Source organism: Miniopterus natalensis, chromosome 17 (genome assembly GCF_054644295.1).
Source record: "Miniopterus natalensis isolate mMinNat1 chromosome 17, mMinNat1.hap1, whole genome shotgun sequence".
In the NCBI taxonomy this organism is placed as follows: domain Eukaryota; kingdom Metazoa; phylum Chordata; class Mammalia; order Chiroptera; family Miniopteridae; genus Miniopterus; species Miniopterus natalensis.
The window spans coordinates 42146092-42165882 of NC_142097.1; the positions used below are offsets into that span (position 1 = coordinate 42146092).

Here is a 19791-nt window from a genome sequence, read left to right on the forward strand (position 1 = left end):
ATACCAAGGACCGCCCCGCTCGGCGCTGGGCCCGGGCTCCGTCCTGGCCCCGCCCTGACCCCGCCCACAGGCGCCCCAAATCCCGCCCCCACGCTCTGGGAAAGCACAGCGTTGCGGGTCCACCCCCGCGCCGGAAAGAATCCCGCCCCCAAAAGAGAAGCCCGCCCTTGGATCCACCCGCTTCCGCTGAAGGCCCGCCCCCACGACTTCCGGTCCCTGCGTGTCTTAATAAATTTCTCCCCAATCTTCACCCTCCCTCCAATTATCTGAAGTTTAGAGTTAAAGGAGAGCAAATCCCCATCGCTGTTTCAGTCCCGCCGGAAGGAGGTAACCAATTAGAGAGGAGTTTACTCAGCTTCGCGTCGCTGGCTGATGACGCAAAGCGCCTTTCCCTTTTGATAGGTAGTCCCCGGTTGCCTGGTTTCCTGCTAGCCAATCAGCAGTGAGTTCAAGCAAACCCGGAAGTCGGGGGGAAAAAGGGGCCCGCCTGGAGCTCAGCGGCTCCTTTCACTGACCAGGATGCTCTACAGGTAGGACCCCCAGCAAGATGCCCACATGAGAAATATCCACACCTGTAGAGAGTTTTTATGAAAATTTATTTGAGACAAAACTGATTAAAGAGGGCACATAAGGACGATTATATGAAGATGGCAGAAAGCAAGGCAGAGCTTGGGCTGCGGGATCGCTAACTAGATTGTGTGCTCTCTTGAGGGCGATGACAGCCTGGAGAGGTGTTGCATATGGTATATCAAAAACGTGTTAACCTAGATGCACGGGAACAATGGGCAGGACTGGCTTAAAAACCTACTGAAGAAGTTATAGGCCTGGGACGTGACTGCCCACCACGACCTGCCCATTTAGGAATTTACGATCAGATCGCCCTGTGAGGTTACTTTCTGTGGAACCCCTTTTTTCTTCCACACAGATTTTGTCCTGCGTGACTCACCCCTTTCCTTTACGCAGGTGAGGAAATGGAAGAAGCGATTTGCCCCAGGTGCTATGGACAGAGCCAGATCTTGTCCCTGAGGTGAGGGAGGCACTGGCCTCAGTGCAGAATTTAAGAAAGCACCAAAAACCTCAGTGATCAACATAATAGTTTAATGCAGCACTTTCAAAGAGCAAAATTAATGCAAACCAAAAAAGCCCCACGATGAACAAAGTAGATTTGTAAATGACAGGATCCGTGATCATAGCTGACCCAGGAAGCCTCATGCCAGCTTCAGCTTCCTTTTCTCTCACAGACCCTCTTGTCAAATGCTTCCCTGGAGAAGCCTTTCCTGACCCATCCTCTCCCAGACTGGTTTAGGGCCCCTTCTTGTCCTCTTAACACTCTACCCAATTGTTATTATATTGCCTTATGGCTTTTAATTGAAGTGTAACAGAAAGTGCACAAATCAGAAGTGTAGTGTTTGATGAATTATCACAAGATGTAATCATGTAACCACCACCCAGATCAAGAAGTAGAACATGGCCAGCACTCCAGGAGCCCCTTGTGCCCCTTCTCATCACTTCCTCTCCCTCCTAATGTTCCAATTTCTAGTAAGTCCCTGCGTTTTGTGCCTGTCCCACTAAACCAGGAATGGGTAAACTGTGGCTTGCAGAGCAAATCCTACCCAATACCTGTTTTTGTACTATACACAAACTAATGGTTTTTACACTCTTACGTGTGTATTTTTTAATGTAAAGAATATTTTGTGATGTGAAATTACAGAAATTTAAAAAAATTATTGGAACACAGTCATGCTCATTTCTGTACATATGTCTATAGCTATTTCGCTCTTTGATGGCACAAAATGCTTTGAGTATTTGTGGCAGAAACCACGTGGTACACAAAGCCCAAAATATTTAGTACCTGGCCCTTTCCAGAAAAACTCAACTCCTGCACTAGACTGTAAGCTCCAGAGGCTGGGGCCCAGTCTCATTCACTCTTCTCTCCCCAGAGCTTCGCACAGTGCCTGGCACATAAAGGATATTCATAAAGAGTTTGTCTTATGATAATTAATCATATCATTTATTATCCTTTCCCATGGGAGGAAGAGAAGGAGACTTAGGATCAGATAAGACAGAAAGCCCTAGAGGGCTCCTCTCCCAGAGGCACTGTGTTTGCTGGTTAAGAGCAGGGGTTCTGGAGTCGGACACACTGGGTTCAAATCCTTCTTCTACCATTTACCATTCTCATCTGACATTGAGAAACTTAATCCCTCCAAGGTTTATCTTCACAACATGTAGCATGATGGAAAACAGTCCCACGTTCATATAAAGATTAAAATTAAATGGAATGGGGAAAGAAATGTGCCATAAGTTTTGAATAGATGGTAGCTGTCATCATTATCATCAATATTATTGCCTCAGATATGCCTGTGTAGATTAGATCTTAGGTCACTGCAGAGCCCTAGAAGGGCCTCATTCCCTCCTGTCACCTCCCCTCCCCTCCAAGCCCCATGCATCCCAGTCCACATTCTCAGAATAGCAGAAAATCAAGTCTCAGGATGATCAAGCAGCTTGTTCCCAGGAGCCTGTGGTGCAGCCAAGTCTGGTACCAGGGCCTCCAGCGGCTGCCCAGTCCCCACTCAGGCCCAGATCGATAACAATGAGTCACTGGTTATGGATTAGGATGGTTTTAATCATTAGCCAGGACTATGCAATGGGGCCTTTTCTGACATTGCATTTTTCACGTGGAGATTTGGCAGTTTGATTAGTCATACTCCTGGACCTTAAGGCCATTTCTGAGCTACTGATGTACTTCAAAAGAGCAGCGGTAAAGTATAGCAAAGCAGTAGGCTCGGGAGGCTGCCAAGCCTGCCTCGTTCCAAGCGGGCTGCTTGGATCCAACACTGCTGATCAGTCAGCCTGTCAGCAGGAAACAGATGGTGCTCTTGACAGTGCTGATCGCAGAGAGTTTAATGAAGGAACTTTCTACAGAGGTGTGAGCAGCATTAAGGGACAGGTGAAGCACTCCTGGGCTACCAACAGCTGGAAGCCACTACCACCCAGGCCCTGAAGGGGCGAAGGAAGGGGCTGTTTCAGAGGTAGAGTTGTAGCAGGAGCTGTGGCCTTCAGCAGAGAACGGCAGGGTGGAGAGGAGTGGGGAAAGGACGGGGAGAGCCAAATGGCAGCTACCCGGCAGAGCCATCTAAGGCCACACTAGAGATGGGCTCTCGCAACAGGACCAAGCTTAGAGAATGCCTTTCTCCTGCCATCTGAGCCCTCACCCAATACCACTTGCTGACATTGAGCCTCAACTCAGTGGCAGCATGCCTTTCGCCCACCCAGGGACTTCCCTGAAAAGCAAGGCCATTATGCACTCAGAACATGCTGTTCATGTTTTCAGCCTGGGATGATTTTGTCGCCACCACCCCCCTACCCAAGGGACATTCATCAGTGTCTTTAGACTGTTCTGATTGTCACAACTTGGATTCCTGGCATATAGTGGGTAGAAGCTAGGGATGCTGCTAAACACCCTACAATGCACGGGACAGCCCCATCAACAGAGAATTATCCGGCCAAAATGTCTAGTGCCAAGGTGAGAAACTCTGTTTTAAACTGACTGCTCTGGCCTCCTTCTCTGGCCCTCCTCAGCCTCCAGCTGGGCCTTCTTTGCACCCCCTCTTCCAGCCTCCAGCCAGGGCAGCTCCCAACCCTCCCAAGGCTGCCCACTGTAGGCTGACTCTCAGTGGTATCCCCAGCCTCTCCCTCTGGCGTCACGAGTTCCCTTACATTCCCGCCTCCCTCCCAGGCTGCGGACGATGTGATGTGTTCACAGCCCAGCCCAGCCCTTGGCTTCCAGCTCTTGTATTTGCACCCACCCTCCTTCTCCGTTTCCTCTCTAAAGCCACCTGTCCTCCAGGCCCTGTGCCCATCACCCCCATCAGCCTGTTACCTTCTCAGGAATTTTTCTCTCTCACTTGGTCATTCTTCCAGATCCCCTCCTTCCAAGTATCATGGAACAAAGCAGCCTTTTTCCAGAGCTGGCCAAGATCATGCTCAAAACTATTTATACTTTCTCCCCTACTTCCAGAACCTGGAATGTTCTTTATAAAACACACTTTGATCTCGCTGATGCTGCGGCTCTTGGGAGCTGCTGAGCCAGTATCTTGCACAGGCTTCTCTGGCTGGGAAACTAGGAAGTTCTGCCAAAAGTGACTTCCCCTGTGATCCCTGGGGAGAGAGCTCCTTAGGAGACAGAGGCTCCAAGGGCACAGGAAGAAGCAGTGGCCAACTAAGTATGTGACTCTCCCAGTGCCAGGGAGGCCCTAGCTGAAGGCTGACCCTGCTCTCTCCATGCCCCCTCCTAGCCTGCCCCCTGCACAGGCCTCTCCTCACCCGGTCACCCTCCCTTAGTCCTACCCAGGCTCAGGCGGAGTGGGGAGGGATCCAGCAGTTTAGTCCTGAGATGAAGTTGGCCAGAATACCCAGCCACCTTTATTCCTTTCCTCCAAACACCCCTCAAAACTCAGCAAAGCAAGCGGGGCAGGTGACCCCCCAGGTCCCCCAGCACGAGCTCCCTGCCTCCCTGCCCACCCAGGGCCTCCACACTCTAGGTCCGCCACCAGTAGCCCAGCCACGCCCTCTGGGGAAGGGCCTGCGCCCTCCTGGCCCCAGGAATGGCAAGCAAAAAAGGAAGAGCCAGGGTTGGGCCTGGGAAGGGGAGCAGGGTACTGTGCCCGCCCACCCCTCATTGCAGCCCCACCAGCTCAGTGATGGGAGGGGTCTGCACCATGAACTCCTCGTAGCGACTGAGAAACAGCCGGAAGCGAGCGAGGTAGGTGTCCTTGTTGTAAGGCAGCTGCTTCTCCCGGAGGAACTGGGATACCACGGGCTTCACCTGCCAGAAGGTGGGTGGGAGGAGGGGCCACTGAGCCCAGACTGGACTGCGGCAGGCCCATCCCCATTGGGGCCCTTCTCTTCCCAGCCCCCAGTTTCTGCTTTGCTCCATAATGCTCGGGGGGGGGGGGGGGGGGGAGTTGGAGAATCCCTGCCTCTCCCCCTCCTAGAAGACAGGAGAAAGAGGGACATACTTCTCCACAGCATCCCCCATCCTCCTTGCTATGGTGGCCGCCAACCATGGCTCCCTTTTAGCAGCACCTACTGTGTGCCCAACATCTCAGATCCATTTCTCCACTTCATGCTCAAGGCCTGTGAGCGTAAGCACTGCTCACTCTTCATCTGCCCGGAACAGATGAGAACACTGAGGTTCAGGGACAGCCAGGGAGCTTGTTAAGTCCCACTGCTAGTAAGAAACCCATGTGTCTCTGACCAGAAGCCCACACTGCTGCTTACACAGTGGACTGCCCTTCCTGGGGACCTCTGACCGGGCCAGGTGGGGGACTCTGTGCAGGCAAACGCTGAAGGTTACCCACCCCCTGCTCTCAAACAGTCCCTTTGTCCCAGCCCCTCCAGCTCGACCCTCATCTACCTTGAGGCACATGTTGTCGGAGAGCTTGGGGAACAGGTGGTGCTCCACGTGGCAGCTGATGATGGAGTGGCCGAACGCCCAGTCCAGCACGGGCAGGCGGGGCAGGTTGAGCACACCCAGGCTCATCATGTGAATCCGTCGGGGCTTCTTGTCCCGGGAGAACATGGGCAGCCCGATGTGCTGTGACATACAACGCGGGTCACGGCCTGGGCCGTCCCCGTACCTCCCCACCCTGCCCCAGTGTCCTCACCTAGCACTCAGGGATCAGTGGGGCCTTCTGCCCCCCACTCCCGCTCCGGCGGGACCTGGTAGAGGCGCGAGGAGGCTGTGCCCTGAGCTCAGTCTCTTCCATCTCTGGGCCTCTTGCCCCGACTCTACAGTGAGGGGCTTGGCCTGGGTACCCCTCAGATCCTGTGGTCCTCTACAGCTCTCCACCACCTGTTTGCTCTCATGTCACTATGTCTGGACCTCTGTGCCGCTTTCACCAATCAAAATCCTGTTCATCATTCAAGGTCAAGTTTGCACCTGCAAGTATTTTTTCACTTGACGGGTTTGTATAAATGCCTTCTCTGGTCCTGGTCCTGTGGCTCTGTCTTTTGGAGCATTGTCTGTGCACCAGGAAGGTTGCAGGGTTCGATTCGTGGCCAGGGCACATACCCAGGTTGTAGGTTCGATACCCAGTTGGGTGAGGATTTTTAAAAAATAAAAATAAAAGTAAATGCCTCCTCTGCCAGGCATTGTCCTAAGTCTAAGGGACAGGAAGGGAACAGGAGCTCCCATTCTAGCAAGTCAGGCAGACAGGACACACTATGGATTAAAGTCTTCATGGCAGCGTGGTCAGTGCAGAGATGGTGATGGGCAGGATGCTCTAACCCAGGGTCTTCACTGGTTCAGGGAGCAGGGAGGTGTTTGTCCCTGTGGAAATGGCCTGGGACAGTGCGCTGAGCCCCTCCCTCCCAGGGAGACCTCCGTCTCCAGCTCCTCCGTCCGCTGCCTCGTGGCTGTGCTGGGGCCTTGGCAATGACCCTCATTCTGCCTTGGGGTCGTCACAGTAAGCCCCCCGAGGGCAGGGGCTGGGGGCTAATCACTTGTGTCCTCAGGGGGCTTAACCAAGTGCCCCAGGGCACAGACCGCTCTTAACAAATCTTTGGTCCCCACGTGAGTGGCAGCCGGCATTGAGGAGAGCAGATTCCTTACCCAAGCCCACAGCTCTCCTCCCGACCCGCAGAGAGGAGCAGAGGGCTGGGCAGGAGGTGGCGGGATGCTCCCGCCGCAGCCCCGCAGCGCCCTGGGCGGGGGCGCTCACCTGGAAGATGTTAACATGGAGGTAGGGGTGGGCCAGCAGGGATCTGGTGCTGAGCATGCAGACCAGGGCCGAGCCCGGGCTCTGGAAGCCAGACACGTTCCGGAGCAGCCAGTAGTGAGAATAAAGGCCCAGGGAGATCAGGCCCAGCGCCCGCAGAGCTGCCCCGAGCTTCGCCTTTCTCAGCCTCTCTGCCAGAAGGGGAGAAACAGTGAGGGGGCGGGCAGGGCTCAGGTCCCAGCTGGCTCCCTGGGGGCCCACTGGTGCTAACTAGGTGACCTAGGTCAGCCACACACAGCCCTGGAAGTAGACTCACCCACGTTACGGATGAGATGGAACATCGAGCAATTTGGCCAAGGTCACTCTGATAGTCACTGGTGGCCTGGGGCCTGGATCCAGGTCTGCCTGCCCCCAGCCCCGCTCCTTCCAACAGAGGACATTGCTCCCATGATATTAAAAATTCTAATATGCAGCGTTTTTCCATCTCTGACCTCACTGTGCTTTCACACCACCCTTGAGGAGCGGGTAAGAACCTGAGGCTCAGAGAGGTTAAGTTACCTGCCTGAGGTCACCAGCCAGTAGTGGCTAAGCCAGACTTGGCCCGGGTCTGAGGCTCTTTCCACCCTGCCTGGCTGTCTCGAAAAGTTTCTGTCCAGCCATAACTCGGGGCTCCCCTCCTCACAGGCAGCCTGCCCGAGGGGAGGAGGAAGGCAGAGAAGGGAAGGCTGGGTCTCCGCAGCGGACTCGGACCTCGGCCACATACTCACCGACAGCCACCAGTGGGGTGATGATGGGGATCAAGAGAGGAGCGAGGAACATGTAGACATAGGCGTTGAGGTAAGGCAGCCTCCATGTGCTCGAGTCCCCCAGGCCCAGCACGTTGGTGTAGCCATGGTGCATTTTGACATGTCCATACTTGGCCTCCTCGGCAGGGAAGGCCGTGCACACCTAGAGGAGGGAGCCGGAAAGGGCACCGGGGCCCATGGCAGTGCAGCCAAGCAAAGCAGGGCCTTTGGGCACCTCGGGAACACCCCACCCTCCAGGGCCTTCCTGCCTCACTTACACCCCTAGCTAATCAACCTTGACCATCAACTCTCAGGTATCTGTGACCACAGAGTGGCAGCCAGTCAAACCAACTGTGTCCACTTGGTGTGGCGCTGCAAAGTGTCAGGGAGCATGAGGCCAGCCCCCCGGACTGCCACTCTGCCCCTGACCGTCCAGGCAAGCCTGCAAGCCCGAGAGGATTGGACAAGTCACGTTCCGGGCATCGGATTGCAATTGTTTTGTGTTTATCTTGGAAACATCTGTACCTTCACTGCCGTACTCTGCATCCTGAGCCTACTGCAAGGAGGGGAGGGGAGTGGGTGGGGTCTGGAGGAGAAGGGGGGCCATGTCCTAAACTGTCCAGGAGGGTGGCAACTGGGGAGGGTGCCGCCAAGAGCTAACTTCTCCCTAGGGGTGGCTTTTCTATGGCATTTGTGGGTTTCTCCAAAGCTGGTCAAGAGCAGCAGCTCTCTGACTCCAAACATAGTCTTTCTGGATGCAAAAGAGGGGCTAAGGTGTTTCTTATGCAGATATATGCAAACGAACACGCAGATAGCAGCCTCCTCCAATATTTGATCCAGGCCACACACAAGATGCTGCTAATTGCACTGGAGATGCTGCTGCCTGTTTCCGGCAGAACATGAAGGGCTTCCCAGTGCCAATCCGTGAGCCTCTTCAAGAGCAGGAGACCCCTGGGTGAGTACTTTGCGTTCGGCACTTTGCGTGGGTGACTCGTTAACCTTCCAGCCCGGGCCTGGGTGGTGTTATCACCCACTGTAAACAGACACGGAAACTGACAGAGAGGCCACGTGACCACCCAGGTCACTCAGCTATGTAGGCAGCAGGGGCGGATTGGAACCCAGCTCTCATCCAAGACCAGCCATAAGGCCCCTGAGACCAGCCACTGGCCGCCACAGAGCAGGACCCAGGCTCTGGGACCAGGCAGCAGAGGCAAAACCAGGAGACACCAAAGGACACTGTCTTAACGCTCTGTGCAGACTTCTCCTTTGGGATGAAGTGAAGCAGAAATGTAGCCAGAAGCTCTATCTAAAGGACACTGAGGAGCACAGGTAATGATGTCACAACTGCAGTTTTACAAAAGGTGTGACAAGCCAGTGCTGTACAGGATCCCGGGAAGGCAGAGGGCAGAAAGTAAATGCTAATTCAGGGGCAGCGTTGCTGTGGAGTCCGGGAAAACAAGCCCAGCTGCTTTGCTCTTGGATGATGTAACCCCCGGGGGCGGGATTTGCTGTCTGTTTTTGTAACCTCTACAGAGGGATGGAACCTGGGGGAGGCTCAGGAGGGTGGGCAGGTAACCTGTGGTTTAAAGCAACACCTCTTCCAAGCTTGCCATCCCCGAGGACCTGCCCGCTCAAGAGGGCACAGCATTGGGGCCCCTTGGTTGGTTCAAGTTGGTGGCAGAAATCTGGCTCGGGCACAAGGGCTCTGCAGCCGGGGTCTGTTTTGAGCCTCACGGTTCTGGCCCATGTGGAAGAAGCAACTGTTTTTCACTGCTCCTTCCATGCCCTTCTGCTCTAAGGGTCAGTCCCCTCCACTTTGCTTCTTACTTCAAGAAATGTCAGCTGGATTGTCAATAAATCAACAAATAACAAGTGCTGGCGAGGCTGTGGAGAAAAAGGAGCCCTCGTGCACTCTTGGTGGGAGTGCAGACTGGTGCAGCCACTGTGGAAAGCAGTATGGAGGTGCCTCAGAATATTACAAATAGAGCCGCCATATGACCCAGCGATTCCACTAATCTGAAAACATATAAGCACCCCTATGTTCACTGCAGCATTATTTACAATAGCCAAGATCTGGAAGCAACCTGAGTGCCCATCAGTAGGTGAGTGGGTAAAGAAGGGTGCATACATACAATGGAGCAGGACTCAGCCATGAAAAGGAATGAAATCTTGCCTGCTGCAAGAACATGGATGGACCTAGAGGGCATTATGCTAAGTGAAGTATGTCCGACAGAAGGGCAAATACTGCATGATCTCATTACATGTGGAATCTAAAGAACATGAAAACACAAAGCCAAACAAACAGACTCCAAAATACTGAGAACTAACGGTTGCCAGAGGGAGGGGGTTAGAGGTGAGAGCTCTTTAAAAACAGAAATATTAGCTGTCTGCTTCGTGACAAAGTTGATTTTCCTCCTGGTGCAAGCTCTGCCTCTCCTCCCAGACCCGGAGCTGACCACTCTGGACAGCAATGCCAGGAGCCACCTGCAGCCTGAGCCAGGCCCGCAGGGGCCGGCAGAGGCTCCCAGTCAGGCTCTCAGCCATGGGTCCAGACTCGGGGACGCAGGGAGACAGGCTGCCTATTGGGTATGTGCGTGTGATCTGTGACTCAGGACACACTGAGTCTGTGTACGACTTGCCTTTTTATGTGAATGAGAACAGATTTGAGGCTGTTTCTAGAACACCGGATTCTCACCCCCGTCTAGATGTTCTTTCAGGAGAAGAGGGGGAAGGAGTGGATTTAGGCGAGAAGGGGAGGCGCACACAGGTTACAGCGTGTCCAGGCGCACCCGCACCCATCGATCGGAGGGCAGTGGGACACGGCCTCGTGCTGCGGAGGTAGCTGGAAAATGGACCGGCCCGCTGTGAAGCGTTATTTAAAGGTCTTGCCCAAAAGGACTCCACATCCAGACCCAGAGAAACTTCTGGAAGCCTCAAGGTTGGTGCTGCTTCTTGATGATCACCACCCTCTGTGCTCAAGTGGCCACACTATGCGAAGGGCGGGCGTCGGTGTAGTGCCTTTTAACATCTTCTCTCAGCTAAATACGGGGGCCCCAAATCTCGGATTCATTCGTTCGTTCGTTCGTTCGTTCGTTCGTTCATTCATTCATTCATTCATTCAGTTGTTTGTCCACTAAAGTGTCCTCAAATCTCTGCCACTGGCCAAAGGCCATAGTCTAATTTCTTCTTTGAATGGGTAGTGTGTTTACCTAAATCAGAACGCACAGCTCAGGCGGGCGGCCTCCGTCTTCCCGCCCAACTGCCCTGGGGGTAAGGGAGGCTCTCCATCTCTGCACAGTCCTCTAGCATTTTCCTTTCATTTCTTAAACAAACAATACTTTGCAGGATTAAAAAACATCACGATAAAATTATGACCCAACCGAAGATGGGTGTCAAATAGGTCGCTCTGCTAGGCTGGAAGGGGAGGAACAGGATGAGGCAATTGCTGGGCCAGAGGCCGTCGGGCTGGGGCGGCTGGGGCGTGAGGGTGGGAAGGGCAGGCACCAGGCAGAGTACAGGAGAAAGGCAAGAACTGGGGGGGGGGAAGGACAAGGCCAGGCTTCTAGCTCAGGGCCAGGGGCATGGTGGGGCCACTCGGTAGGCGGGCAGCAGGCATGGACAGGACGAGAAAAAGGGGCTGGGGTCATCCCCAGGGCAGCCTCCCTCAGGCAGGACGGACCCCAGGCTGGAGTGCACCCAGCTCCCATTCCTCCCCCCAGCTCCTCTCACTGATGCCCAGGGGCTGGGCGGCCCCGTCATGCTGGCTTCATTGCTGGGGGGCCTCTGGGGCTCCACGGGCTGTGGCGACAGGCTCGTCAGACAAAGTATAGGACGGCCAGATACATCCGAATGTCAGATAAAGAACCAGTCACTTTTTGTAGCCACACACCCCCAACACTGCCTGCCTGCTCTTGTCGTTTATCTGAAGTTCAAGTTTACCTGGGCGTCTCTATTTGATTTGCTGCCTCTGGCAGCCCCCACAGTGAGAGTACAAGTTCCTGATGGGAGTCCTCAGGCACAGCGCAGGCTCTGTGAGAATTCGGGGATGTCAGCAGCTAATTTGTCCGCTAATGTGCCCTCGGACCTGCGCCGCTGGCCAAAGGTAGTTGTCTAATTTATTTTTTGAATAGGTAATGTGTTTACATAATTCAGAATTTGAGAGTGTGCAGTAACCGGTCTTCTTCCTCCCCCTTTGGACAAGGGAAGGACAGTGGTGAGGGCCGAAGCCAGAGGACCCCTGCACCCCGTCCTGATGGGAGCGAGCGGGCTGAATGTGGTCAGCGCTGAGCCCATCAGCAGCTCCGAGAACATTCTCTACCCTTTCAGGCTGTGTCCCCAGTAATCTCTTAGCTCCTCTTCTTGGCACACATGCCTCCCTTTCTCCAGGGTCCCCATTAGATTCTAGTGACCCCATATTTCTGTGGGTCCCTCGTGCACTGTGCTGTTTCCCATGTCTGTGCCTTTGACATCTGTTGCATCCAAAACCACCTTCCTGCTCTGGGCCAACCCTGTCCTGGAAGCATCTGCTTCAGACACTCTCCCCAGGGCTTCTCAGCCTCCACACTTTTTTTTTTTTTAATTGATTTTTAGAGGGGAAGAGAGGGGGAGAGAGAGAAACATCGATGTGAGAGTGGAACACTGATCAGCTGCCTCCTGCACGCCCGCTATCAGGGATTGAACACTCAACCCACAACCTGGGCATGTGCGCTGACGGGGAATTGAACCGGCTGGCACTGAGCCACACAGGCCAGGGCAGCTGCGGCACTCTGGACATTTGGGCTGGGTCATTCTATGTTCTGGGGACCTGTCCTGTGCATTGTAGGGTGTTCAGCAGTATCCCTGGTCTCTACCCACTAGATGCCAGTCACACACACACACACACACCTCAGTCGTGAGAGCCAAAAATGTCTGCGGACATTGCCAGTGTCCCTGCCCCGCTCCCACCTCTCTGTGCCCATGGCCTCACACCACCTGGTTGATGGCGCCATCAGGTTCTGCCTGCCCGGCTGCCAGCCCCACCACATGCCAGCTGAGCAGCCTCGGGCAAGTGACTTAAACTACCCCCTGACCAGTGTTTCCTCATCTCAAAGTGAGTAACAGGTAATAACAGCTTAGACCACATGAGGAGGCGTGGCTATTAAACGAGGTAATTGGTGTAAAGTACACAGGAAGCAGCCACTAAGTGTCAGCTGGTACAATCGGGATTTTTCTTATTTTGAGGCCATTTGTGTGTCTGTTCCCCCCCTGGATTCCGAGCCCCTGGGGAACTGGAAGCGTGTCCTTCAGGTTGTGTCCCCAGCGCCCAGCGGAGGGCCTGGCAGGGAGCAGAAGCTCACTAATGCTGAGTGCACTGCTCGGCCCCCAAAGCTTGCCACCCAATCTTCCAGGCAGCCCCTGCCGCCCTCGAAACAGCCCTGCTTTTCTCTACAAGCCCCTCCTTCAAGGGATCATTGGACTCAATACAGTCCTTCATAGCCCACTGCCTGGCCTTGGCCTTGCTCAGGGGCAGGCCCACTAGATGCCAGTAACGCACACACATGCACACGCCTCAGCCGTGCAAGCCCACCCGGGTCCCGCCACCAGGAGCTAGGCTTTACAGACCCACAAGAGTAGGAGCCACCACGAGACCCCCTTCCCAGAGTCGGGCCCATCCCCGAGGAAGCCACACCAAAGCTGGGAGTGGGGGGTTAGGGGCTGCTTGAAAGTATTTGGGGAACCTGCACGTGATGAAACGGCTTAGAACACAGAGAACAACTCAGGCCCACAACTGCACTAATGTCAGTTTCCCTGTTTTCCTACTGACCAGCACTTACATAAATGTAATTATTGGGGAGAACGGGGTAAAGGGTTCACCGACCTCTCTATACTATTTTTGCAACATCCTGTGAATCTGTAATTATTTCAAAAATAAAAGTTGTGGGGTTTTTTAACAAAAATATATTTTGGACTGCAGATCTGAGTTTGCCCTCTAAATTAATTAAAAAAAAAAAAAAAAGTCATAGCTGAGCCTACGCAGTCTAACACACCTGGGAGCTCTGGTGGAGAAATGTAGACAGAAGGTCAGAGAGAGAGACAGCCCTGAGCATCAAGGCCACCCTGAACTTTTGGGAAGAGAACATTCGAGCATTATGGCCAGGCTGGGGGTTCTTGGCCCTGTTTCCACCACCACAAAGGACTTGGATGAAGGTGGGGGCATTCCCCCGGGTGACACTCTCTCCCCGGTAGAGCTGGCCTGCGCTCCCTTTGGACCAGCTGTGACTCAGGAAGTTGAGACACAATAGAGCTTAGTAACCGGTACAGCCTGTCCTCACCTACTCTGAGGAGGATGGTGAGTGACACGCAGGAGAGTCCCTAAGGCCCTCTGATTTCAGGAGCTGATCCTTCCCAAGCTTCAGTACTTAAGCCACGTGACCCTGCCCACCCACCTTGTCCCCCCTTCCTGTGGCCCTTCACTGGCAGTCCCCAAGAATATCAGCGAGGACAGGGAGGGGCGGGCACTCTTGCACGGGAGGCCAGGGTTATCAGTGGGCTGGAGAGAGGGTCAGAGGTACGCTAGGAGGCCTGGAACATTCTCGTGTAGACAGAAGTGGGACTTCAGAGGGAGGCTCATGCTGGTGTGGGGAGGTGTGTATGGTTTGGGATATTTCAGCAGAAAAACGACAACAGCCCGAAGTGTCACCGCCCCCTCCATCCTGCTTGCCCCTCCCCCCAGATCCAAGGGGTCAGAGAGGGTGAGGTCCTGTCCACCCCTACTGGAGCCAGCAAACCCTGAGACAAGCCCGGCGAAAGCTGGGTGCCCCAGGAAAGCCAGCGATGCTCAGCTAACACCCAAGGATTAGACTAGTCTATAGTGACGGGGTCTTCTGAGGGCCAGGGCGTGGGAAGAGCACGGATACCCAACAAAAAGAGGGGACAGCGGGACATGGGAGAAGAGGAGAGTCAAGGTCCAAGAAGGTCCTGGGCAGCCAGAGCCACAGCCAACAGCCCCCTGAACGTTCACGCACACACACAGTTCTGTCTGCTTTGTGTAACCGCATCAACCTTCCAGTTAAAAACAAACACCACCACCAAACAAGCAGCCAACACTGCTGGTCCTTTCCTCGCCACTGATTCATGTCCCCTGCAGGGAACAAAAGCAAAGCTAACATTTGGGGAGCATGGAGGAGCCAGGTCCAGGCCCTAAGTCAAGATCCCAGTGAGTCCTCCTCACGCTGGCTTCACGAGGGGGGTAATGAGGCTATTTCTGTTTATTAGATGAGCAAGCTGACACTCAGATGCTGAATTCCATAACATGCCCAAGGTCAGGCGGCCAGTGGGGCTGGGAACCCCACTGAGGAGTGGGGCGCCAAAGGCTGTGCCTACACTGTCCTCTGCCCGGCAGGCCAGGTGCAGGTCCACCTGGAAAGGAGCGAGGAGGGAACAGAGGGAGCAAGTTCCGAAGAGGAACCAGAGGGCCTGAGACCAGTCCAGAGAGAAGGGCAGCCTGGCCAGCAACCTTTGCCTCCCTGGCCTTACCTGTGGGGGGAAGGCTAAGGCCGGATGGGGAGGGGGGGAGGAGGGGCACAGGGTAAGGAGAGAGGAGGGTCCTTCCTGGAGCAGACTTGGGGGAGCAAGGAGGGGACTTCTCAGGATGGCTCAGCCATCGCCAGGCATCAGGGGGCACGTGTCCCAGAGCTGGGACACTGCGAGGAGGACACTGTCACCATGTGGGCCAGTGTTGCAAAGAGGTGACGGCACCCTCAGGAGAAACGGGCGCCGAGGCCAAGTCCACTGCCATAGGTAGATACTCATGCATCCCTCATGCGGTTCTCTGCCCACAGGTGCCACCACCCTCAAGGGCACACACAGACGCACACACTGTAGTGCCCGCCACACACTTTGGGTCCACATCCCAACAGCTGCAGCCGCTGCCCACGTGGGCACACGCTGCTGTCCACATCTGCACGCTGGCACGGAACCACGAGGTTGCCCGCCCAGTGCCGGCAGCGGCCTCCACTCCCAGGCTCACCTCCACAAAGAAATGTGCCCAGATCTTGCTCCAGCGTTTGGACTCGGTGAGAGCACCATGAGTGGCCAGGTGGCTGCCTTTCACAGTGAGCGTGGAGTGGCTCACACCCAGGATGGTGATGCCCAGGACAAAGACCAGGACGTTCTCAGAACTCAGGCACAGGAACCCTGCCAGGGGGAGAGGGCAGGGTCTTTCTCAGCTTTTGGAGATCTGGGCCCAAGCACCCCAGGTCCCCACTGGTGGAAGCCCAGACCAAAGTCCCACTATGGCCTGAGGGGGATGGGTTGGCTCTCTCTACAGGACTTGGGGACAAAACAGAGCCCCATTGACTCCTCAAGGTGATTCCAGGAGTCTTGATTCTGGGCCCCAGCCAGAGCAGGGTTGGGCCTGGGCACCCCGGGGGGTCCAGACCAGGCGAGGTCCAGGGAAACGCCCCCTCCCCCCACCCCTGGAGTTCCCCCCACAGAACATCCTCCCCTCCCCCCGACCACCAGCCTCTCCGTGACCCCTCTCCGCTCTCCCCTCCTCTGCCCTCTCTCCTCCAGCACCCAGGTCCTCTGGGGACACAGGGCAGGGCACCCCAAACAAACTTTCAGATTTGGGGTGTGGCTCTGCATCCTGGGGTCCCCGGCACTCGGCGTCTCCCCAGCTGCGCCCCCCAGCCCTCTTCTTTCCCTACCCTGTCCCCGTCCCCGTCCCCGTCCCCGGGCCTCACCAGGCAGCACGGCGAGCAGGCTGAGCGCGAGGACAGCGCCGTCCGCCCCGTGGCGCTCCCACCACGAGCTCGCCCGCACCACGTCCCGCACCCGCGCCTCCAGCTCGCCCAGCAGGGCCTCAGCCCCGCCGCCCGCCCGCGGCGCGCCCTGCGCCGTTTCCATGGGGCCCGGCCGTCCGGGGAGACGCCGAGTGTCCGCGGGGCGCGCGCGGCGCGGAGCACGGGCGGGGGCGCGGCGCGCGGGGCGGAGTCACGCGCCCGGCACCCGCCCCGCGTGCTGTGGCTCGCGCTGGGCGCCGGGCGCCTCTGGACCCGGACCAGAACCAGAACCGCCGCAGGAGGAACCGGTAGATGCGCGAGGGTGGGAGGAGCGCTGGCGCGGGGCGGGCGCGGCGGGGGCGCGCTGGGGCTCTGACCGCCTGACCTCAAGCAACTCCGGTCCCCTCGCCCTGCTCCGGTTGCAGCAATTTTATCCCACAGCCTGAGTGTTTTTCTCGGCAGCACTTGGCAGACGCGTGTCCCGTGGAGGGGAGCCCTCTAGCCCGGTGGTTTGGGGGGTGAGAGGGACAGCTGCAGAGAAAACACATCCAGGCTTCACCATTCCCGGTGGGGTCCCTCCCTCACCCAGGGGTGCCCAGGCCTGAACCCAGGAACGAGGCCACGGCAGACAGCCCCCAAGACTTGGGTCCTGGCCCCTTCCCGCCAGGCCAGCCCCCCCCCCCCCCAGCACTGCTCTAGAGGCACAGGCCACTTGGCTCCCTGCAAACCCCCCTCTCCGATTTCGCCTTTTCTCTCTTCTGTTTTACTTTCCCCTGGTCTCACATGGAAGTCCCTCCAAACATGAAGTCTCCTATGGTGAGGGCAGGAGCCCTTTGGGACAGAGTGAGACCAGGAAGGGGGCCTGTCAGGAGCACTAATGACAGATTCCTTCTGTCTTCCTTGGTGTTTTCCTTCGTGAACTCTTACGAGCTTGTCCCTCCAGTTCTTTATACAAGGGCAAGATTTCTTTTAGGCTTACAACCTAACAGGCCGGCGCTCACCACCGACGCGTCTGGCTGCTTGAAGTGGCCATTGCCTTTCACATACTTGCTGGGTTGTGTGGTTTCCCCACAGCGCTCAAGGACGGTATCAGCCCACCAGAGGTGCAGGAGACCAGTTTGAGGACTGTTTGGGTCCCCTCGGAGGAGAGGATGCTGGGGGGGGGGACTTTGGGATGGGAGATGGGAGAGTAACAAACTAAGGAAGACTTGAACAGACGGTTCACCAGAGGAAATGCACACACGGCCAATACGCACGTGAAAGGATGCCAACATCACTGGCCTTCGGGAAATGCCAATTATAACCCCGGCGAGCCCGCCCTCGGCCGCTGGAAGGGCTCGGGCAACGCTAAGTGCGGACAGTGGGTCGTGGAGCAGCTGAGCCCTCACTGCCGATGGGGGGACAAGTGGCGCAGCCCCTTTGGGAAACAGCCCGGCCTTTCGGGGGGGGGGGGGTAAATATCCACCTGCCCATAACCCGGCCCCTCGGCCCGGTGTTCACCCAGCAGCGCTGAGGAGGCCTCCGCATGGGACACGTGTCTGAGTGGCCATAGCAGCGTCCTTCCCTGCAGCCAAAGTGGAAGTCGCCTCAGTGTCCACCAACAGGAGAGCGGACAGACAAACGGCTACAGCCGTGCAACCTGCGGAATAAGAGGAGCAGCTGGCAGCCACGCAGGTGACAGTGGAGATGAACTGCCATCTCACCAGCCACATGCTGGGGAAGAGCCCAGACACAAACGGGACTTGCTGCGAGTCCCCTTACAGAAAGTTCAAGAGCAGGCAGGACTGACAGAGTGGCGGAGATCAGCTAGCAGCTGCTTGAGGGGGCAGGGGGCGCACACTCGTTGCAAAGGGCCACGAGGAAACTTTCTGGAAGGATGGAAATGCTTTGGCTTTGATCTGGGTGTTACTGACCCTCGAGAGTGTTCAGTTTGTAAAAACGCACCCCGCTACACTGTAATGATATGTGCATTTTTCTGTGTGTGAAATTTTAATTAAAACATTTGCCTTGTTTTAAACTGGAAATAGTGTTTTTGTGGTATAAATCAGAAGGTAGATATCGCCCATCCACCCAGTGCAGGGAAGTGTAGGAGAACAGAGTGGGGCTGGCATCTGGGTTCCCTTGGCCATAGGGTTGGCAGCAGAGCATGTGGGGTGGCAGGACACCTGGTTTATCAGTCTCTTCCCCGTTCCTCTCTGTCAGCCCATCCTGATATCCATCCAGCCCCTGGTGCTCCCCTTCCCTGCTCCCAGGATCCTGCTCACAAAGGTGAGAATGAATTCTGAGACTGAGTCCTGGGATGAAAGGCTCTGGGTGGTTGGCCAGGCAGGCCTGCACCCATCCTGGCTCCCTGTTTGGCTTCTCACAGCAGTTTTTCATGCATTACACTTATTCAATCAATTTTATTGAGCACCTACTATATGCCAGCACCTCCTGTGTCTTGCCTTTCCTCTGACCTCATCTACCAGCTGGCATTAGACAGCAGTTGTCATGCACTGCCCAGCAATGGTCCCTCCTGCACACTGTGATGTAACCACAAGATTCAGTGTGCTCCCCGTGTCTGTGTCATCTGCCTGTATTAGTCAGGGTAAGTAACACTAGCTGTTGTAACAAACAACCCCAAACGTCTCAGTCAGTGGCTAAACACAATACAGATATATTTCTTGCTCACATCACAATCCCGTATGGATCCTGTGGCCCTCCTCCAAGTGGTGACTTGGGGATTCAGGCTCCTTCCATCTTGTGATGCCTCCACCTCCAACACAGGCCACCATGATTGCCATGGGAATGGAAGAGACAACATGGAAAGGTAGCTTTAGCTCCAGGTCTGGGAGTGGTGCATGTTACTTGCACCCTCACCCCCGTTGGCCAGAACACAGGCATCTGGCCCCAGCTACCACGGGGTGACTTGGAATTGCGGCCTTCCTGTGTGCCCCAGAAGAGGGGGAAGTATAAATGACCACATAGCTGTCTCGGCCCCATAGCCAGCTGCACTGTGAGCTTCCCGAAGGCACTGACCCTGCACAAACCTCTTTATGTTTCCCCGAGCCTCCTCCGTAACTTCCAACCTGCCTGCCCTCAACACAAACTCACACACACATCACACCCAGCACAGTGGCTTGTACCCAGTCGTTGCTCAGTATTTACCCGCTGAGGGACAGATGAGTGCCAGTCAGAACAGGCTGTCCAAAGGAGAAGGGGGTGGGGATTGGCAGAGATAGTTCCTTCCTATTCCTTGGACCACTCTGCTTCCCTGGGGTGTGGTACATAGTAGCTGCTCAGTAAACTTTTGTTAAGTAAATAAAGAGATGGATTCATACAAAGATTAGGAAACAGGCTCAAGAGAATGGAAAAAAGAGATTAAAATATTGTTTTTAATTGGATGGTGGAGAAGACTCTGGCCCAAACCCGAGAAAGGTGAGCCCTCCTCCCAGGCCCCAGTGGGCTGGGTACCCATGGACCTACTCAGGCAACAATGATGCGGGGAGTGGGGTGTTAGACGATGCTAGGTTTGGCCTTCCTGGG

At 55.6% G+C, this 19791-nt stretch overlaps 1 protein-coding gene across 1 annotated transcript; it reads right to left on the reverse strand.

Moving 5' to 3' along the window:
* Window positions 1–4311: 4311 nt before the first annotated feature.
* On the reverse strand, window positions 4312–16405 carry FADS6 (fatty acid desaturase 6). Its single transcript, XM_016220348.2, has 6 exons — window positions 16228–16405; window positions 15513–15679; window positions 7487–7667; window positions 6723–6910; window positions 5417–5596; window positions 4312–4825 (listed from the first exon to the last, which is right to left on the reverse strand). Exons 1-6 carry the CDS (start codon window positions 16388–16390, stop codon window positions 4676–4678), a joined length of 1029 nt encoding a protein of 342 aa, XP_016075834.2. The 5' UTR covers window positions 16391–16405; the 3' UTR covers window positions 4312–4675.
* Between the last annotated feature and the right edge of the window lie 3386 nt (window positions 16406–19791).